The 19,087-nt window shown below is 56.2% G+C and overlaps 1 protein-coding gene across 1 annotated transcript in view; it reads left to right on the forward strand.

Annotated features, from left to right (window-relative positions):
- The window catches only part of EDAR (ectodysplasin A receptor), a 54,034-nt gene that overhangs the window by 21,649 nt on the left and 13,298 nt on the right, over positions 1-19,087 (forward strand). Inside the window, exons 2-4 of the mRNA XM_057558110.1 lie at positions 15,028-15,096; positions 15,596-15,718; positions 16,110-16,291. Coding sequence (XP_057414093.1) covers positions 15,046-15,096; positions 15,596-15,718; positions 16,110-16,291 — 356 coding nt within the window. The 5' untranslated portion in view covers positions 15,028-15,045. The remainder of the gene's footprint in view (positions 1-15,027; positions 15,097-15,595; positions 15,719-16,109; positions 16,292-19,087) is intronic.

A 19,087-nucleotide genomic window follows, 5' to 3' on the forward strand; every position in this document is an offset into this window, starting at 1 on the left:
CGGAAAGTCCCTCTCCTCCCCAGCCCCTTCCTCTCTGGGAGGGCACGGCGCCCACCCCAGCCCCGGCCGCCTCTGCTCCTGCCAGCCCCAGGAGTGCCCTGACCCCGGAGCAGACTCGGCCCCCAGAGGCCCTCTCTGGCCTCACGGCAGCTGCTGCTCTGCCCCCGTCACCCCCGACCAGCACACACTCCGCCAGGCCTGATTCCAGCACGTTCTCAGCCGGGAACCCCTGGCAGCCACGGGGCTGGGCGCCGACTCCACTGCTTCCCTCCCTGGTCCCTGAGCTCCGTGTCTGCTCTCCAGCCACGGAGGCCGCTTCCTGGGGACGTGACAGCGGGGGAGGCTCTATCTCATTAGCCCTGCAGCTCCCAGATGCTCACGACCTGCGCCTTCGTCCTGCCCCAAACCCACCGCCTTCCCTCGTCCGGGAGCCTGCGGGACCCGCTCCCCCTGCCGGTCTTTCTGACGCGCCTTAAGCTCACAGCATCCCGGTCCAAAGCCTTGCTCTGGGGCTTTACCGCGGGGGTGGGGGGTCCAGCAGAGGGCAGCCCGCAGGCCCGGGGTGGGCCCCAGGAGCCCCTTCACTGGCGGGTGACGGGCGGAGAGGCGAGTGCCCGGCTCAGCTCCGCCACCGCCCAGCCGCGGTCCTGGAGCCACAGAGCGGCTGCGAGATGCCCGCCCGCTGCCCCTCTGCCCTCGGCCCCCTGCCGCCACAAGCCTCGGTCCATGGAGTGCATTCGCCTGTTTGGGTTTTGTACCTGCTGAAGGAAGGGATATTTCACGGTTATTAATGAAAGTGATAGCGATCCCGGGTGTTTATCTTGGATTATGCGATCGTTATAAGATGAAGCACCCAGCCCGTCGGCCTGTGGCTGATGCGAGAGCAGGCGAGTCTGGACGACGAGCATGAGGGGAGGTGTTGGGTGTAAACCTGGTCTTCAAACAGCCAGGCTGCATTCCAGACTTCGAAGGCGCTGCTGTGTGCAGGGGCCTTCTCCCCCCTTCTTGTCCTCAGCCCCGGCCTGGAGGAGGATGAAAGTGGGGGCGGGCGTGCGTTTAGGCTGATAATGAGGGCGAGGCTCGCGGGCATGCTAATGTGGCAGCTTCAGTGCTTCCTGTAACAGTTTTAATTTTTTTTTTTTTTTATCCAAAGCCTGCTTAAAGACAAACATTTTTTGTTAAACTGCTGGTAGTTCATTTTCTGCAGGAACCGTGCAATTAATCTTGTTTACATTAAAGAGACAGGTTGCCTTTGTCAGCTTTCCTGAGCTATAATTAATGAAGATCAAAAATGTTACAAAGACACAATACTTAGCTCAGTGCAGATGCGGCCGAGCCACAGCTGCACCCATTAGAGGAGCACAAGGAAAGCCAGCATCCTTCCCTTCGGAATAACTCGGATCCATCAGAAAGCGAGGGTCCTGAGGTGTCTTCCCTCAGGCTCCCTGGTGGGCCTGGTGAGAGAGGCAGCTTGGGTGTCAAACGGTTTTTCATGCCCCGTCAATTATGCTTTAAATGCAGCTGGAGGCAAGGGCGTCTTTCCTCACTCAGCTGAAGCGCATACAGGTGTGGGGCTGTGGATCCGAGGCTCGGAGTCTGGGCACTTAAAGCAGAAGGTGGTGAGGAAGGTGGCGGCCACGGACCCTGGTAGAGTCATCGAGCCCATGGCGGGGGTTTGATTTAGAGCCCTCGTTTGACGACTATTGTTAGGAAACGAGAGATTAAATATGTAATTATCTTCCCAGTGACCCTTGGCTAACTAAAGTCACTGAGGGACAGGGTACAGGTAAGCAGGTAGAGAATTCTGAGGCTGGTAAAACACCAGATGAGATGCAGGTCTGCGCAGAAGAGGCGTTGAGTACGAGGGAAGGGCAGGCATGCGTTTCACCGTTTTTGCAAGAGGAGTGGGTGCGGAGTGTTTTTCCAAGCATAGTTTCAGGGCTGGTGGCCGCATGGATGCAGCAGGGGCCGCACCGACCCAAAGGTAGCAGGGTCTCCAAACCTGGAAGAGGGCAAGTCGGCTTCAGAACATCTGGGCAATTCTGTTAATTAATGAACCATTCAAATGATAAAACATTAAGATGGGGAAATTGCAGCGCATATATCGCAGGTCTCATCAGAACCATCTGCCGAGGGCACCCCCATCCTCCTACTGGATCTGGAACAGGGTCCTTGTTCTGAAGAGCAAATGGTCCAGGACAAGAATTTATTGCATAGAAATGCTTCCTGTGCTACCCGGGCTGCCATAAGTGAAAGATTTTATAAAGTAGATTCTCTACAGCACATCATTACAGTATGCAGCATGCAATAAAACATTCCCAGACATATGAAGAAGACGGAAAATGTGACCCAATAATCCAGGAAAAAGCAGGACCCGGAGACAACCCAGATGTTGGAATTCACAGACAAGACTTAGGACGTCCAATATTAGTATTTTGCCGAGAGCTTTCGCTGTGTAGCGTGCATGTAACCATGGGCCAGTAGAGGTGGAAGGACACAGTAATCGTCTAGCCCGAGACCCTCATGTCCCAGTTGAAGAAACAAGCCTGGGAGCTTCCCTGGTGGCGCAGTGGTTGAGAATCAGCCTGCCAATGCAGGGGACACGGGTTCGAACCCTGGTCTGGGAAGATCCCACATGCCGCGGAGCAACTAGGCCCGTGAGCCACAACTACTGAGCCTGCGCGTCTGGAGCCTGTGCTCCGCAACAAGAGAGGCCGCGACAGTGAGAGGCCCGCGCACCGCGATGAAGAGTGGACCCCGCTCTCCGCAACTGGAGAAAGCGCTCGCACAGAAACGAAGACCCAACACAGCCAAAAATAAATAAATAAATAAATAAATAAAATTCAAAAAAAAAAAAAGAAAGAAACAAGCCTCTTAGCGGGGTTCTTACCCAAGGCCCCACCCTGGCCCAGCGCTCTTTCCTCTACAGCACATTACCCCCACCTCTGTAGGGTATACGAAGGATGTGACACAGAGGCCTCAGACATGCATGTAAATTCTGATGAGACTAACCCCCTTCCATCAAGATTGCTTTATATCGAATTCCTTTCAATTTCCCTGAAGTTCACTACCTGTTGGAACGATCATCACAGAAGCCTCTGGTTGAATTCTTGTCTGACCTCGGACACAGTGTTGCCCAGAAAAGAGGAGTAACAGGAAGCTCAGCTCTTTGCGATCATCCGCCAAGTTTAGAGGTTCTCTAGCACCAGCCCTGTGGTGTGGCCACTGGAATTGGGGCCCACTAGTCTGGATGTGCACGTGGGACAGATGCTGAGACAATTCAACCCCAGCTCCTGTTGGGGGACTGAACCAGCATAACCAGGAGGAAGGGAAAGAGGGCGCCCCCAAGGCAAGAGCCCCAGGCTGCACAGAATCCTCTCAGGATGCTGGGAACCCCCAGGATAGGTAGTTATCAGCCTGCGGAAGAAGCACAAGAAACGGGGGTGTAGTAGAGCCTGGGGTGTGCCTCCCAGATGCTGGGAGGATGGATGGCGGGTGGCTCGCAGCTGAGTTCCCCAACCTGGCCACTGCCCTTGGGTGGAGAAAGCCGCCTCGCCCGAGTCACAGCCCGTCCTGGTGCCCTTGCTCCCATCCAGGGCAACTCTGTGGGCCCACACCAGCCAATCTGAGGTCTCTGCTGGGACTGCATCACAGCCCCACTTCTCAAGCCCACCTCCCGGTAAGCATCTTGCACGCAGATCTCCAGTTCAGGGAGTCTCTTGGGGAAGAAGAAAAGCAGATGACGGAGGAACTCAGAGCCGAGGGGAAGCTCAGGCAGAGCTAAGGGGAGAGCATCCGGCAGGCGTCAGGCAGGGAGCCAGAGCCCGGGGTAGGTGAGGTCTCCCTGTCCCACCTGCAGGCACCTTACGTTGGAACGTGAAAGAATGAAGGTCCCTCGCACCCCCTGACTGACCAGCCCTGGCTGCCCACCTGCTGGTGACCGGCTTCAGCCCTTGTCAAGAAACTCGGTCTTAGAGGCTGTTGTCAGCTCTGCTGCACCTGTGGCAGCAGCTCCCCAGCCAGGAGGCACCGTCCTGTGGTTGGAAGTCGCCAGGGCACCGTGGCCACTGCGGAGCCCGTGACCGTGAGCATCGACGATGCATTTGTCCCGCTCGCTGCACCCACAGTTCCAGAGGCAGGAGTTCCAGCTGCTCCCAGACACACCAGAGTCTTCAGAAACCTCAGGACGTGAGGGCACTGGCCTCAGTCAGCTCACAGGCCTTTAATGTGGAAGGGGCGTGTTATCCTGAGGTCATTTCCAGCCCCATCTGCCTCTAAGGCAGCGTGAAGACATAGCCCGTGAGAAATCACAGGCTGTGTCCGGCACTGTTTCAGCTGAGTCACTCCGGAGTTCGGGAAGAAATGAGAACATCTGTTTCCCGTGTGGCCTTCAGGGCTGGCGGGAGTGGACGTCACTTATGTGGGCTCCTCAGTTGGCAAGATTATTTCCCGCAGCCCCGAACCAGTCCTCCAGCCTCAAATGATTCTTGTTTATGGGCAAGAGTAGGGATCTCATCACAATTGTTAGGAAAAAGAGTTTTCATGGTCAAGTAAATCACAAGTCATGCACCGGTTCTGAGGCTGGTCCTGAGGAGCAACGGCAGGAGGATGGTGGTCACGGGGGCAACTGGATGCACCAGGCGACGTTCTGATGGATGGGACACAGGCCTCTACCAACACAACACTTCGTAGGCTGGGAAGACTGGCCTCACGGTAGCCCTGTTCTCCCATTAACTGAAAAGCAAAATCATCAAATATTTCATGTGTGTGTGAATATCAATGCCATTGCTTTAGAGTATGCTTTAGAATAATTATTTTTTCAAGATAGCCTATGTCCGTAGAAAAAAAAATATCAAGCAATATAAAAGTATGAAGAAGAAAGCAACAAAAAAATTCTACTTTTGCCACCCAGAAACAGTCATTATTAACATTAAGTTGATGTTCGAAGCACGTGCATATACGTGTGAATGTGTGAGCGTGCCTGTGCAAGTGTGTGTGTGCGTGTGTGTGCATGCACTTGTGTGTGCGTGTATGTACCTGTATGTGTGCACGTGTGTGTGTGCGTGCATGTGTGAAGTCCTCAGCACACCTCCAGTGATGAGTTTCTGTCGGCCTTTCTTGCATTGTTTCCACCATGCGGCCTGGGCCCCGTGGCACCCATGGCGGGGCCCCTCCCTCAGGCTGTGACAGCAGTTGTGGTCTGAGACCTTGGACATAGGACAACCCTCCCTTGATATCGTCAATACATACGTATTCACATCTTATTCCTCCCAGCCTTGGGTGCAAGTCAACTCAGGTTTAAGGAATAGAATGACTACTTACCAAAAAAGTTAAATTAGCCTATGTTCCTATGGAATCGATGGCACTTTTTATTGTGATAAAAAGCACATAAAAATATTTACCACTTTAACCCTTTTTAAGTGTACAATTCAGTGACCTTAAGTGCATTTACATTAGCGCCAGGGCTGGCAGCTAACATCAACTCAATGGCAAAAAAACTGAAAACTTTTCCTGTAAGATCAGGAACAAGTCAAGGCTGCCCACTCTCACCACTTTTGTTCAGCGTAGTATTGGGAGTCCTCGCCACGGCAAACAGAGAAGATAAAAGGAATCCAAACTGGAAACTAAGTAAAACTGTCGCTATCTGTGGATGACATAATTTTATATATAGAAAACCCTAAGACCCCAAGTCAAAACTGTTAGAACTAATAAATGAAATCAGTAAAGTTGCAGCATAGAAGATCAATAGAGGGCTTCCCTGGTGGCTCAGTGGTTGGGAGTCTGCCTGCCAATGCAGGCGACGCGGGTTTGAGCCCTGGTCTGGGAAGATCCCACATGCCACGGAGCAGCTAGGCCCGTGCGCCACAACTGCTGAGCCTGCGCTCTAGAGCCTGTGAGCCACAACTACTGAGCCCGTGTGCCGCAACTACTGAAGCCTGGGCGCCTAGAGCCTGTGCTCTGCAACAAGAGAAGCCACCTCAACGAGAAGCCCGCGCACTGCAACGAAGAGTAGACCCCGCTTGCCGCAACTAGAGAAAGCCTGCACGCAGCAACAAAGACCCAATGCAGCCAAAAATAAATAAATTAAAAATAAATTAAAAAAAATATCAATAGACAAAAATCTCTTTTATTTTTACACACGAAGAGTGAACTACCAGAAAGAGAAATTAAGAAAACAATACTATTTACAAGTGTATCAAAAAGAATAAAATACCTAGGAATAAACTTAACCAAGAAAGTGAGAGACCTGTAAACAGAAAACTGTACGACATTGAAAGAAATTGAAGATGACACAAAGAAGTAGAATGATATACTGTGCTCATGGATTGGAAGAATTAATATTGTAAAAATGTTCATACTACCCAAAGCAATCTGTGGATTCAGTGCAATCCCTATCAAAATTCCAATGGCATTTTTCACAGAAATAGAACAAAAAATCTTAAAATGTGTATGGAACCACGAAAGATTCTGAACAGTGAAAGCGATCTTAAGAAAGAAGAACAAAGCTGGAGGCATCACACTTCCTGACCTCGGACTATACTGCAAAGCTACAGTCATCAAAACAGTGTGGTACTGGCATGAAAACAGACACATAGATTGATAGAACAGAGAGCCCAGAAATAATCCCACACATATAGTCGGCCCTCCAAATACACAGGTTCTGCATATGAGATTTAACCAACCACAGATCAAAAATATCCACCACGACCATGCCCCCCCCCCAAATTCCAGCAAGTTCCAAAAAGCACAACTTGAATTTTCCTTGTGCTGGCAACTATTTACATAGCTTTTATGCTGTATTAGGTATTATAAGTATTCTAGAGATGATTTAAAGTATACAGGAGGATATACATAAGTTCTATGCAAATATTATGTCATTGTATATAAGGGACTTGAGCCTCTGTGGATTTTGGTACCTTCAGGGGGTCCTGGAACCAATCTTCGTGGATACCAAAGGACAACCATATGGCCAATTAATTTACGATAAAGGAGGCAAGAATATACAGTGAGGAAAGGACAGTCTCTTCAATAGATGGTGCTGGGAAAACTGGACAGACACATGAAAAAGAATGAAACTGGACCACTGTCTTACCACACACAAAAAACTAACTCAAAATGGACTGAAGACTTGAATGTAAGGCCTGAAACCATAAAACTCCTAGAGGAAAACATGGATCGTGAGCACCTTGACATTGTACTTGGTGATTATTTTTCTGAGTCTGATGCAAAGGCAACGGCAACTACAGCAGAAATAAACAAGTGGGACAATATCAAACTGAAAATCTTCAGTACAGCGAAGGGAACCACCAACAAAATGAGAAGGCAGCCTACTGAATGGGAGGAAGTGTTTGCAGATCACTTTCCAACAGGGGCTGGTGCTGGGAGCCACCGTTTCCGCATGTGCGCGGGGGACCAGCAGGACCTCCCTTCCTGTGCAGCGTCTGGCCTGGCACCTGCAGTGGGTACAGCACCTCTTCACTGAGGGCCCTAGTCCTTCCCCCACAGGGAGAGTTTGCTTTGAAAGAGCCGCCACCTCACCCACAGCAGGAATAACAGCCACTTCAGGTTAAAGACAGCAGTGTGGGGACTTCCCTGGCGGTCCAGTGGTTAGGACTCCGTGCTTCCACTGCAGGGGGTGCGGGTTCGATCCCTGGTTGGGGAACTAAGATCCTGCATGCCGTGTGGCACGGCCAAAAAAAAAAAAAAGGCAGCAGTGTGAGGCCCGTGGCCGTGATTCTCGTGGTCACGGTTAGACTGTTCAAACTTTTCGCAAAGAAAATACGCTCCTTCAGAGCAGAGGTGCGTTTGCTCTGTGTGGCTGGACAGTTACTGCCCGTGTGCCCCCGAGTAACCTCAGTCCACACTGAGCCCCATGTGCAAAACCCTCCCACATAAATCCATCTCGTGCAACGTCCTGAGGAGCGGGCAGGCAGGGACCCCCCTGTGCCCCCAACTTAGAGGAAAGGGGATGAGGCTCAGGCCAGGCCGCAGGTCTCGGCCGGGCTGCTCCACGTGCAGCTGCGGTGGACACAGCGTCCACCCCGTCCCGCTCGCCCTGGACGTGCTGGGAGCGCACACTGTGCAGCCTCCAAGGAAGGAAGTGCTGGGCGGTGATCAGACACCAGCACCAGGCAGACAGACAGACAGACAGCCCAGCGTGGACTCGGGCTCCTGCACCATCAGCCAAGGAAGCCGCACGGCCAGTTCCGCTCAGAATTGGGGTGCACGTGGCAGATCTTCACATCCAGACGAGTGGCTGCCTGTCTCAGCTCAGCGATGCCACCCCCTCCAGTGTCTTTAAAAGGACCCTCAGGATGCCGGCAGTGACCCCGGCTCCTCGCCTTAGAGAAAGGACAGGCTGGGACACGAACGTGGTGAGCTTGTAAACGACTCTGTCTCACACCAACGTATAGTTTAACCCCACGGGGAACGAGCGGGCGGGAACAGGGGGCTTGGACCAGCCTGTGGTTCGTGAGGCTGTGACCTCCCTCCGTCCCTGCGGCCTCAGGGCGCTCCTGGCTGACCCCCGGGGGCCTTCCCTGGGTCACCTCCTCACTAGCCCGTCCCTGAACAAACGTGAAGAGAGCACGAAAAACAACTCCTCTCAAAGCAGTAGAACAAGCCCCTGAGCTTGACAGGAAGGATCCGAATTTACAAGACCCTGGCTTCCTGCTGGGACCCCAAGTCGGGGCATCTGGTGGTTACTTACCCCCGGTACCACCCACCTCCTCCCTCCAGCCTGGCCACGTCAGCGGGACTGAGATGGGATGCTCGGAGCAAACAGACACACAAGCCCCTGCCCCTCCGCTGCTGGGGGTCCTCTCGCCCCTCCGTCCTCAGGGGGGTCTTGGGGAGCATCCTCACTGCCCCATGTGCCTGGGTTCCAGGCATCTGGGGAGCTGACGCCCCGTCCAAAGGGGAGAGGAGAGAACAGGATGCACTGGAACCAACCAGCTCCCAGACTCTTCAAAGGGCTGCGGGGGCGGGGCGGGGGGGGGGGGAGAGGGGCCTCACAGCAACAGAGCCGCCAAGGGAGGCTGGGGGTCAGCAGCTGTGCCAGCCCCGGCTCCCGTGAAGAGTCCAGCTCTCGCGGGGCCGCAGAAGGTAGATGAGACCGAGTTCACGTTGAGCCGACGTGGCCCTCCGACCCTCCCTGCTCCAGCCCCACCCAGCCCCTCCTGTGCCCCCAGGACGCTTGGCAGAAACAGGAGCAGGTCTGGGCCGGGGCCCCGGCTCTGCCACCTCGTACGCTGGGGCCTCAGGCGAGCTGCGCAACCTCTCTGAGCCTCCACGGGCTCAGCCAATCAGCAGGGGCCCAGTGAGCGCCCACCTCCTAGTCTCGCGGGAGTAACAAGCGTGTGCACGAGCGAGGCCTGGCCGGGGCTGCGTCGCCCCCCACTCGCCCTCCACAAAGTCGAGAGACGGGTGTCTGCCCGCGGCACCGCCTGAGGGCTCCGCTCCCGACAGACACTCGGGCGCCTGAGGAAACCCGCTGAGGTTCCTCTTGGCCCCCGTGGTTTCCGCCAGTGGAGGGCAGGCAGGGGCTGCGGCTTCCCCACCAACGGAACCTGTGAGGGGAGAGACCTCCCCGCAGCCCCCTCGCCAGCTGGGATCCCACGGTCTGGCCCGCTTGCCTGCCGGCCACACGGTCATCCCCAGGCCGGGCGAGGGCCCGGGCCGCGCTGGGAGCGCCTCCTCGGCGCCGAGTCTGCGTGAGCGCAGGACGTGTCAGGATGGAGGATGCTTCGCGCGGGCGAGCGGGCTGCCGCTCTCAGCACGCGCACCGTCTGTCCCAGGTGAGCTCTGGCGAGGCAGCGCCTGGACGATGCTCCGGCAGACGCTGTCATCGTCTTCCCTTCCGCGTGCTCACGGCTGGTGCGGGGAGGCGCTGCGGGTTTCCTCGTGGAGCTGCAACCGGCAGACGTGTCCGCGGCGACCAGCACGTCCGCGGGGCAGGGTGGCGAAGGGGCACAGGAAGGCTTCCTGTAGGCGGCAGGCGCCGGTCTGGTTGGGGGTGGCCACCTGGTGCAGACCGTCCGTCCCACCACCTGCATGATGGACATGAGTGTGCTTTATTGTGCGTTAACTGCACCCCAATGAAGCTGGTTGCTTTTTGAAGGACAGTCTCAGCAATAAGAACACAAGTGTCTGTGCCGTGAACCAGAGCGACAAGCCGTCGGTTCTGAGGGCATTCGAGACGCGGAGAGTTTCTAGCCCGTCTGCACGCAGGGCCGCCACGCGGTGAATGGTGGCCCCGGCCCGTCCCCTGCAGCCTTGGGAGGCCGGGGCGGCCGGGAGCCCAAGGGCACAGCCCCGCCCGTCCCCGCACCGAGAGCCCCTCTTCCCCTCTGGGCTCCAGGCCTCAAAGGGGGGCTCAGGGCAGGAGCAGACTTGGGGGCAGGGGGCTGTCCCAGCCCCCCCTCGCCTCCCCCTCCCTTTCAGGCCACCATCTGGAGGCCCCCATGGCCTCTGCCACCCACGCGGGAGCCGTCTAATTACCCGCGGTCACGTCGCGGAGCGGGAGCCAGCTGAGGGCCTCTCGGGCAAATAATAATAGCAGCGGTTTCCAGGTCCTAACTGCTTCATCGCTGCTTGGAACCGATTTAGAACCTATGGATCCCACTGCCAATGGAGTATTTCCTTCAACTTCCTTTACTTGAAGGGTATCTTCACCGTCAAGTTAGTGTCTCTTATTTGCCTGAGGTGGTTGGGATTCCAGGGTGTGTCTTACCGAATCGCCTGTCACGTCCTTGTTTTGGTCGTGCTGTTGAGCAGAACCGCTGTGGCCAAGCTCCACCCGGGCTCCAAGCCTCACGGCCCTGCCAGCTCCGTCCTCCAGGGGTCCAGGTACAGGAAGAGCTGGACTGGGGGTGGCAGGGTGGGCTGGGAGGGTTGGCTTCCCAACATCTCTGAGCAAAGAAAGGAGATTGATGAGCTGGGGGAGACGTGCACAGCGGCCCCTGAGCAGAAAACGAGAGGGATGCTTGACTTGATGGAACGCGGTGTAGGCCATGACTCACTGTCTGCTGCTGAGACAAGAGGACAGAGCCGTGACCTGGAGCGAGTGTGCCCTCCCGGGTCCCAGCCTGCAGGCCCTCCTCGGAGCCCTCTGCCTTTCCAGGGCGATTCCTGGCTGACTCCCGGCCGTGCTCCCGTCTCTGGGCCGGGGGCAGCCTTCCTGACCTCCCCACGCATGACACCCCACGTGCTCCCATGGCATCCACTGCTCGTTCCCCTTCTCAGTGTTTATCTCACGGTCCCACCAAACTGGGGGACATCACCCGGCAGGGATTGTGTCAGTTTGTGGTTCAGCCTGGTCTGGAGTAGGTGTTCAATAAATATTGCATGGATGGATGGATGGATGGATGGATGGACAGATGGTTGGATCACGGATGGGCAGATGGATGGATATGGTGTGGATGGATGGCCTGCATATTTAAGTGCTGGAGAGCAGCTATTATGTTTCAACAAAATTTCATGTTTATGTTTATATAGGAGTCCTAGAAAAACTTCCCTTTTGTAATTTAAAGCGATGCATTTTAGTTAAAACAACCTTCCTGATTCCACCCTGGAAATGCTTTCCCTCGATTTTGATAAGGCAATAATAAAATAGGGACTTTTTTTGGAAGTTTCACCAGGCCCATCACTTCTACAAGGTCCTTTCAGCTGTGAGGCATTAAATGAAGTAGAAATGAATCTGTGAGCACAGATCTTATGGCAGGAGGTTTGGACAAGGATAACTGCCCTCCCTCTGAACTTTCTGGATGAATAAATCTTGGCCACATTATTTTCACAAGCCCCCTCCTCGGGGTCCAGCCCCACTTCTATCGCTGAGCAAATGCACAAGCTCCTGCTGAATATGAAGTAGCTTCTGAGAAGCCCAAACGGGGGCTGACAGACAATAATAATACTGCTGGTGTTTAGGGAATCTTCTGAGGCCACGGCTGTGCACAGCACCTCAGAAAAAATTGCCATCGTCACTGGTCTATATGTAGGAAAATAAAAGCAAACAGGAAAGGCTGAGTGACATAGAAGATGTGAACAGAAATGTCCAAGATACCAGTTTCCTCGCTCTTTCCTGCCTTCCTGGATTCTGCTGCAGAAGAACAAATGCCCCAGATAAGATTCAAAATAGCTCGGCATGCTTATCTGTGTTAGCAGTGACCCTTCAAAAGAAAAGTCGGAAGTGGTCAGAGATTAATGCATGTTGCATGCATTTTATTTATTCTATGTGTGCAGGAATATCTATTTTCTGAGTATTATTTCAATTGAAACTAACAAATGAAAATAGGGGATTCTTATTTTAAACTTTCAACTCAAATCACCAGATGCTTTGTCAACTTCTCCTGGGAAGGCCCCAACCAAGGGTTCAGGCCTGATGCGTTTGACCTTCTGTGGCCTCTTGGAGCCGGACAGCGTGGCGGCTGGGTTCACGGGGCAGTTTGCTGACCCTGAACCGGACCATCCCCACGGCCGAGTCCACCGGCTGACGGGAGGAGGTGTTTCCGTGCCCCCGACCGTTTCCCCACCACTGCCATGGTTACCGGGCTCAGAGTCGGTAACAGGTGGGGGGCAGGGCGCTGCCCTGCACAGGGTCGGGGACCCCCAAAGTGAAAACAGCCGGGGGTCACGACGGGGAGCCACTCGGCTCCACCAGCTCCCAGGCGACGCTGGAGCAGGGCCACCCTCTGTGACGGCTCAGACCTCGGGGCTGCACTCCTGACCGGGCACTGCCCTCGCCTCCCTTCCTGACGCCCTTCCTTCTTGGGCAGTTGGGGTTGATGATGGAAATGCAGCCAAAGCCACAGGCTCTGCTTCGCTTTCTGCATCCGTCTGAGGGTTTGCTCATCCAGGAGCCTGGACGGCCCTGAGCTGCGGCCCAGCCCTTCTCAGGTTTACAGGGAAGCCCTCCCAGGTGCAGCTATATTTAGAAGTCAGTTAAGTTAGAAACCTTCGGCCTTGTCCTTGGAAGGGCCCCAGGGCTGCTGGCAAGGGAAACCCACCGTCCCGACCCAGGCCGGCTGACCCAGGGGCCGGTTCCTAAGTTCCGGCCTTTGTTTGCACCTTCCCTCCCCACCTGGCGGGAGCAGACCCAGTCCCCTCGCTTGCCCCAGCTTGCTCTTTGCTGGAAGGAAAACATCCAGGAGTTCACCACCAGGTGGCTGGTGCTTTAATCTAGCCTCGTCCACTTGGTGTTTTCAACCGTAAACGTAGTTCTGAGGGCAGGACTGTGTGTGGGAACGTGGGGAAGGCACTTTTTGTGTCTCTTCAATAGATTTCGGAAAACCAGCCCCTCCCCAGAGCCACCTGATGTTACTGGGGTGAGAGGCCAACAGGGGAGTGATCCGGAAAGATCTCAGCCCAGGGCCCTGCCCGCGTCCCCGTGTCTCTCCCTGGGGTCGGCGGGGCATCCTCCCCAAACCGTCCTGCCTCTCCTCCTGGTCACACAGCTCACAGGGCCGCCCCTAATTCGTGGAAAGGGGTCGCTCCCCATAACCTCCCTCAGTCCGCGGTCACCCCCCCCTCCTCCCTCCCTGCCAAGAAGTCTTTGTTGAAAAGGCAGAGGCTGTTGCTGCAGAACTGCTTCCACCTGTGTGTGGGGAGCTTTACAAACCAGCCGGAGCCGCCTCTGGGGAGCCGAGCCTGCCCTGCAACCCCTGGGCCGGTGGCCCACGGGATGGCGTTTGTGAGAGTGATGAACAAGCACCGACACCCACGGCCCCGCCTGGACCTCACCGACCCCCTTCGCGTGGGGAGCATGGGTTCAGGAGGCCGACGGGGCCGCTCGGACGGCCCGCCAGGGTGAGAGGCGGGTGGACTCAGAGTTCCCGGGACAGGCCCCGTGCCGGCCGCCGGCCACGTGTGTGTGTGTGGGGTGCTTCTCCCGAAAGTGCGTGTTCCCCAGAAGTCTCACTGAGCAGAGTCCTGGCGGTTTAGAGAAGAAGACCCGTCTCGCATCGCCAGCTGCCCCCGCCCTTCCCCGATCCCCAACTTTCTCCAACAGTGAGCTCGTGGCAGCTTTCCTCCCGGGGCCGTGAGGAACCTGATCTGTAGACACGAGGTCCTCGGAGCAGGAGTGGGTCCCCGCGTCAGGGCTATGGCTCGAGGCACCTGCTCCGTCTCTGCGTGGGTTTCCGTGACCAACGGTGGTCGCCCAGGGGACTAGAGGTGGGGGTGACCTTGGGGGCTTCCCTAGAGGAGCCGACCGGAGTCGAGTCGGTGGTTGATTCTGGAAGCTCCTCCCACAGGCCAGCGTCAGAACGGGGTGTGTTCTTTTGTCACGAATTCAAACCCCGTGTCCAGGCGAGACAGCAGTGGCCCGAATGTGGCTGCTGGGGAACGAGGAGCCCAGGTGAGCCCACCATCACTCCGTGCACCAGGCTCCCAGGTAAAATCGCTGTGCGTCGGAAACACAGGCCTCTGATCCTGAAAAAGGAGAAGTGACAATAACGGCAGGGCATTGGTTTGGTTGGTGAAGCGGGCTGCGGTCGCCCTGTCCATGTGGCAGCTGTGTGGCCTTGGGCCAGCCCCTGACCTCTCTGGGCCTCAGCTGGCTCAACAGTAAAACTACAGGGTTGGACCCAAGTGTGCTCTGAATGGCTCCAACGGGTGCCAGGGAGGAAGCTCACATCGGGCAGGGGCGGCAGGAAGCGGGGGCGATGGGGGGTCTGGGTTCTGACCTCTCTCTCAGGGCTCCCCCGCGGCTGGAGGATCAGGACTTGCTTCTTCAGACCCTCCGAGCAGGAGGACAGTAGCCGTCACCCTGGGCTTTTGCATCGGCCCTCAGTGGGCTCTGGCCCTTCTCTCTGGAGCTCTTTCCCCGGGAGGGCACGATGCTACAGGGGCCATGGGTGGAGGCCGTCCAAGGGGCCTGGGGCTCAGCTTAAAACCTGCCTTTTCTTTTAGGGTGTATTCAATTCTGCTGCACCTGCCGGGAGGCCCTCAGACCCGGGGACAGTGAAGGTGGGGCTGGGTGGGCCGGGGTCCCGGATAGCAGCCCCCGCATGGATGAAGTGTGTCTTTCAGGTGACCCCTCGGGAGAGAATGGCCCACAGGGGAGGCGGCACACGGATGGCCTGGCTGCCCATCCTGGTGGTAAGTGGCCAGGGCACCTGGGTAGGTTGCAGTGGGAGCTCCCACCCGGCCGTGCCCTTCACCAGCCGTGTCCTTCTCGGCCTGTTTGTGTGGCAGCGACACGGGCGATCACACACCCCCTTCACTGCGCTCTCCAAGGCGCCAGCAAAGCGCGGACTGGCCCCGGGCCCGAAGTGGCCGCTGCTTGGAGCTCCCCTCGCCGGCCGCGTGCTCTGCGCTCCTGCAGCCACGGAGCTGGGGAAGCCAAGCCCCCGGGCTCCCCAGGAGTAGGTGCCCGTGGCGAGGGGAGTGGGGGGAGCTCCTGGGGTGGAGCATTCGGGATGGAGCCTCCGACAGCAGGGCGGGGGCTGCCTGGTCATTACCGAAGGTGTTCAATCAGCGCCGGGGGCCGCAGGGCCCCGCCAGATCCTTCCGCCACAACTTCCGGACGTAGAACCCGAGTCGGGGGGGGTGTATACCAGGGCGCGTGGAGGCCAAAGGAGCCCCTTACTCGAGGCAGGCGTCCCTGGCATGCTGGGCCGGAGCGGAGGACCCCACCTGCGGCGAGAACGAGTTCTACAACCAGACCGCGGGTTTGTGCCACGAGTGTCCCCCGTGCGGCCCGGGGGAGGAGCCCTACCTGGTAAGACCCCGCGCCGCGCCCGCCGGGGAGTGTAAGGAGCGCAGGCCTGGGTGGGGGAGTGTGGCCGGAGGCCGCGGCGTCCTGCCCCGCGTGGCTGGCGGCCTGGACGCGGCCTCTTTCCAGACGAGCTGCGCGCCGATGATCTCAGCTCCGGGAGCCCCAACGCGGCTGCGGTATTTGGGGTCCTCGCGCAGCCCCGAGAGTCAGGCGCCCGGGCCTGCAGCTCCACCGGCTTGGCCGGTTGAGTTTATCCGGGACCGGCGGGAGCGGCGGCGGGAGCGGCAGCGGCAACGTGGGGCCGGGCGCCGCGGGGCAGGAGGGCTTAGAGGGACCGCCATCGGGTCGTGGCGGGCGCGGCCGCTGACTCACCTGTGTCCCCGTCCCTGGCCAGTCCTGCGGCTACGGCACCAGAGACGAGGACTACGGCTGCGTCCCCTGCCCCGCGGAGAAGTTCTCCAAGGGCGGCTACCAGATCTGCCGGCGCCACAAGGACTGCGAGGGCTTCTTCCGGGCCACGGTGCTGACGCCGGGGGACACGGAGCACGACGCCGAGTGTGGGCCCTGCCTGCCCGGGTGAGCTCAGGGCCGCCCCGCCCCACCTCCTCTGCCGCCCCGGGCCCCACGGCAGGCAGCCAGGCCTGCGGATCAGCGGGGCGCACATGTCCAGGGTCGGGGTCCCTCCCTCCACCTTCCCCGGGATGGGCTGCCCACCCAGGCTCCACGTGTGTGTCCCTAAGTGGACATCGTCATCATAGCATCTCTGAGTACTCAAATCAAGGAGATCTGTTGAATACTTTCAATGAGACAACACATGTGGAATGCTCTGGAGGAAAGAAAACCAAGATTCCATACCAATGTATTGTTTTTGGTATTTTTAGTATTCTAGGAAAACTTAGTGTAAAAAGCTACTAATAGAAATATTTGAGACATATGGTGCCTGTAATTCCACCACAATTCTGTTATGTGTCAAAAGTCTTCCCAAAAAAGCAAAGTGAAAGTACAATTAGCCTAAAAGACAGAAAGAGTCTTCCTTCTTACGGACAAGACAGTAGCAAGTTCTCCTTGGGAGAAGGAAAGTACAGCCCTGACACCCAGTGACTACCTCCCTCTGGTGGCCACCCAACCTGTGCTCACAAGGGCTGCAGATAGAGACTGAGAGCAGTGGTGAAGGCCACTGGTGGTGGTGACAATGGTAGAGGTGATGGAGGCGGTGGAGCTGGTGGTGATGGAGGTGATGATGCAGGTGGTGGTGATGCAGGTGATGAAGGAGGTGATAGAAGTGATGGAGGTCATGGTGGTGGTCATGGTTGTGATGCAGGTGATGATGGAGGTGGTGGTGATGCAGGTGATGATGCAGGTGGTGGTGATGCAGGTGATGATGCAGGTGGTGGTGATGCAGGTGATGAAGGAGGTGATAGAAGTGATTGAGGTCATGGTGGTGGTCATGGTGGTGATGCAGGTGATGATGGAGGTGGTGGTGATGGAGGTGGAGTTGACGGACACAGTGATGATGGCGGTGGTCATGGTAATGACGAAGGTGATAGAAGTGATGATGGAGGTGATGGCAGTGGTTATGGTGGTGATGCAGGTGATGATGGAGGTGGGGGTGATACAGGTGATGAAGGAGGTGATAGAAGTGATGGAGGTCATGGTGGTGGTCATGGTGGTGATGCAGGTGATGATGGAGGTGGTGGTGATGGAGGTGGAGTTGACGGATACAGTGATGATGGCGGTGGTCATGGTAATGACGAAGGTGATAGAAGTGATGATGGAGGTGATGGCAGTGGTCATGGTGGTGATGCAGGTGATGTTGATGGACATGGTGTTGATGGCAGTGGTCATGGTGATGATGGAGGTGATGATGGCGGTGGTCATAGCAGCAGTAGTGTGAACAATGCACCATATTTCGCAGCCGGCTTGTCGCTTGTTATCTCTCTGCCCCTCCCACCTGGAATCACTGTACTGAATTAAGAGGAGATAGAAAATAAGAAGACTACATGCAAACAAGAGCAGTGAACGTTAGTCTATAAAAAAAGGGAAGTGCACAAAGATCCTCCGAGTTAGAGACAGATTGAAAGTGAAAGACTCTTTAAGATGAGGGAGATATTTTAAGCTTGCAGAAATTAATCTTAGTTCAAATTTATGCTGGGAAGCATCCATTTCCTCCGCCATCCCCCTGCTGGTGACCATCCCCACCCCGAGTCTCTGCAGCTTTCGGCCTTCGGTTCAGACCCGCCTCCTGAGCTGCAGACCTGCATGGCCATGTATCTGCCTGATAAGTCCACATCCCCATCCCTGACACAGAGTACGATCCAAACATATTTGTCAAACGGGTAAAGAAAGCAGGGGAACATTATTTCTCAGTATGCAAAAAAACAGCTATACGCAGGGAGGATATTAGGCTGTTCTTTTAGAAAGTTTGATAAGAATAAAAGTTCTATAGCTGCCAGCCTTTAATTTAGTTGTGGAGGTTATTGTGTTGCCGTGTGCCCACCAAAACGAACATATTGGAAGAAACAGAATTGAGGTTTTCCCACCAGTGACACAAGCATTGCTGAGGACTTTGTGCAGACACTGCCTGAACAAGAGAACTTCAGTAGGACCTTGACTTTAGGTGGCTGGAATCAGTCCCTCGTAACATACACTTCCTAGGTCTTTGCCTTGACTGGTTTTTATCGGTGCAGACACATAATTCACGAGAGAAATGCAGTTTCGAGGATTAACTACAGCTGTGCCGAGGAAAAGCTTTCACACCTGGCCTTGCTCACCTTGGGAAGAAAATAATGCTCTTTGCAAAACCTCAGCTTACTTTGAGAGCTTCCGGGTGTGAGAATCTGATCTGACAGTCACAACCTAGAGTAGCAGCTCCTGCACTTACTTTCGTAAACCTCTGACTTGAGAGCCCACCAGGTGGGTAGTAGTGAGACAAAGAGGAGAACTTCTTTCCTCTCTTTGCAGTGGAAAATCGGTGACTGCAGCCCAGTGGGGCAGGCATGCCCAGTCGTCTAGGGGTCCAGGAAGGACCCTCCTTGGTGGCTGGGGACGGGGGCCAGGAAGAGGACAGGGCTGTCTGAGGCAGATGCTCAGGACAAAGTACAAGGGGCCGTGGGGCTGTGGTCCCTGTGGCCAAGCGGAAGGTGCAGGCAAGGCTGTGGGGATGGGCAGGGGGCAGGGATGGAGGGAAGACGGTGCTGATGAGGCAAGTCTTCACTTGGTGCCGCTGCAGGTCCCGTACAGACTTCGCGGCCGCGTAGGGCACTGTCGGGCTGCGTCCAGAACAAGGAACCGGGCCGCTTGGGGAAGAGACAGAGCCGGGACTAGGGCAGGGGAGTCGTGGGAGTGGGGGGAGCAGAGGCAGAGGAAGCCTTT

Source organism: Balaenoptera acutorostrata, chromosome 12 (genome assembly GCF_949987535.1).
Source record: "Balaenoptera acutorostrata chromosome 12, mBalAcu1.1, whole genome shotgun sequence".
Lineage (NCBI taxonomy): Eukaryota > Metazoa > Chordata > Mammalia > Artiodactyla > Balaenopteridae > Balaenoptera > Balaenoptera acutorostrata.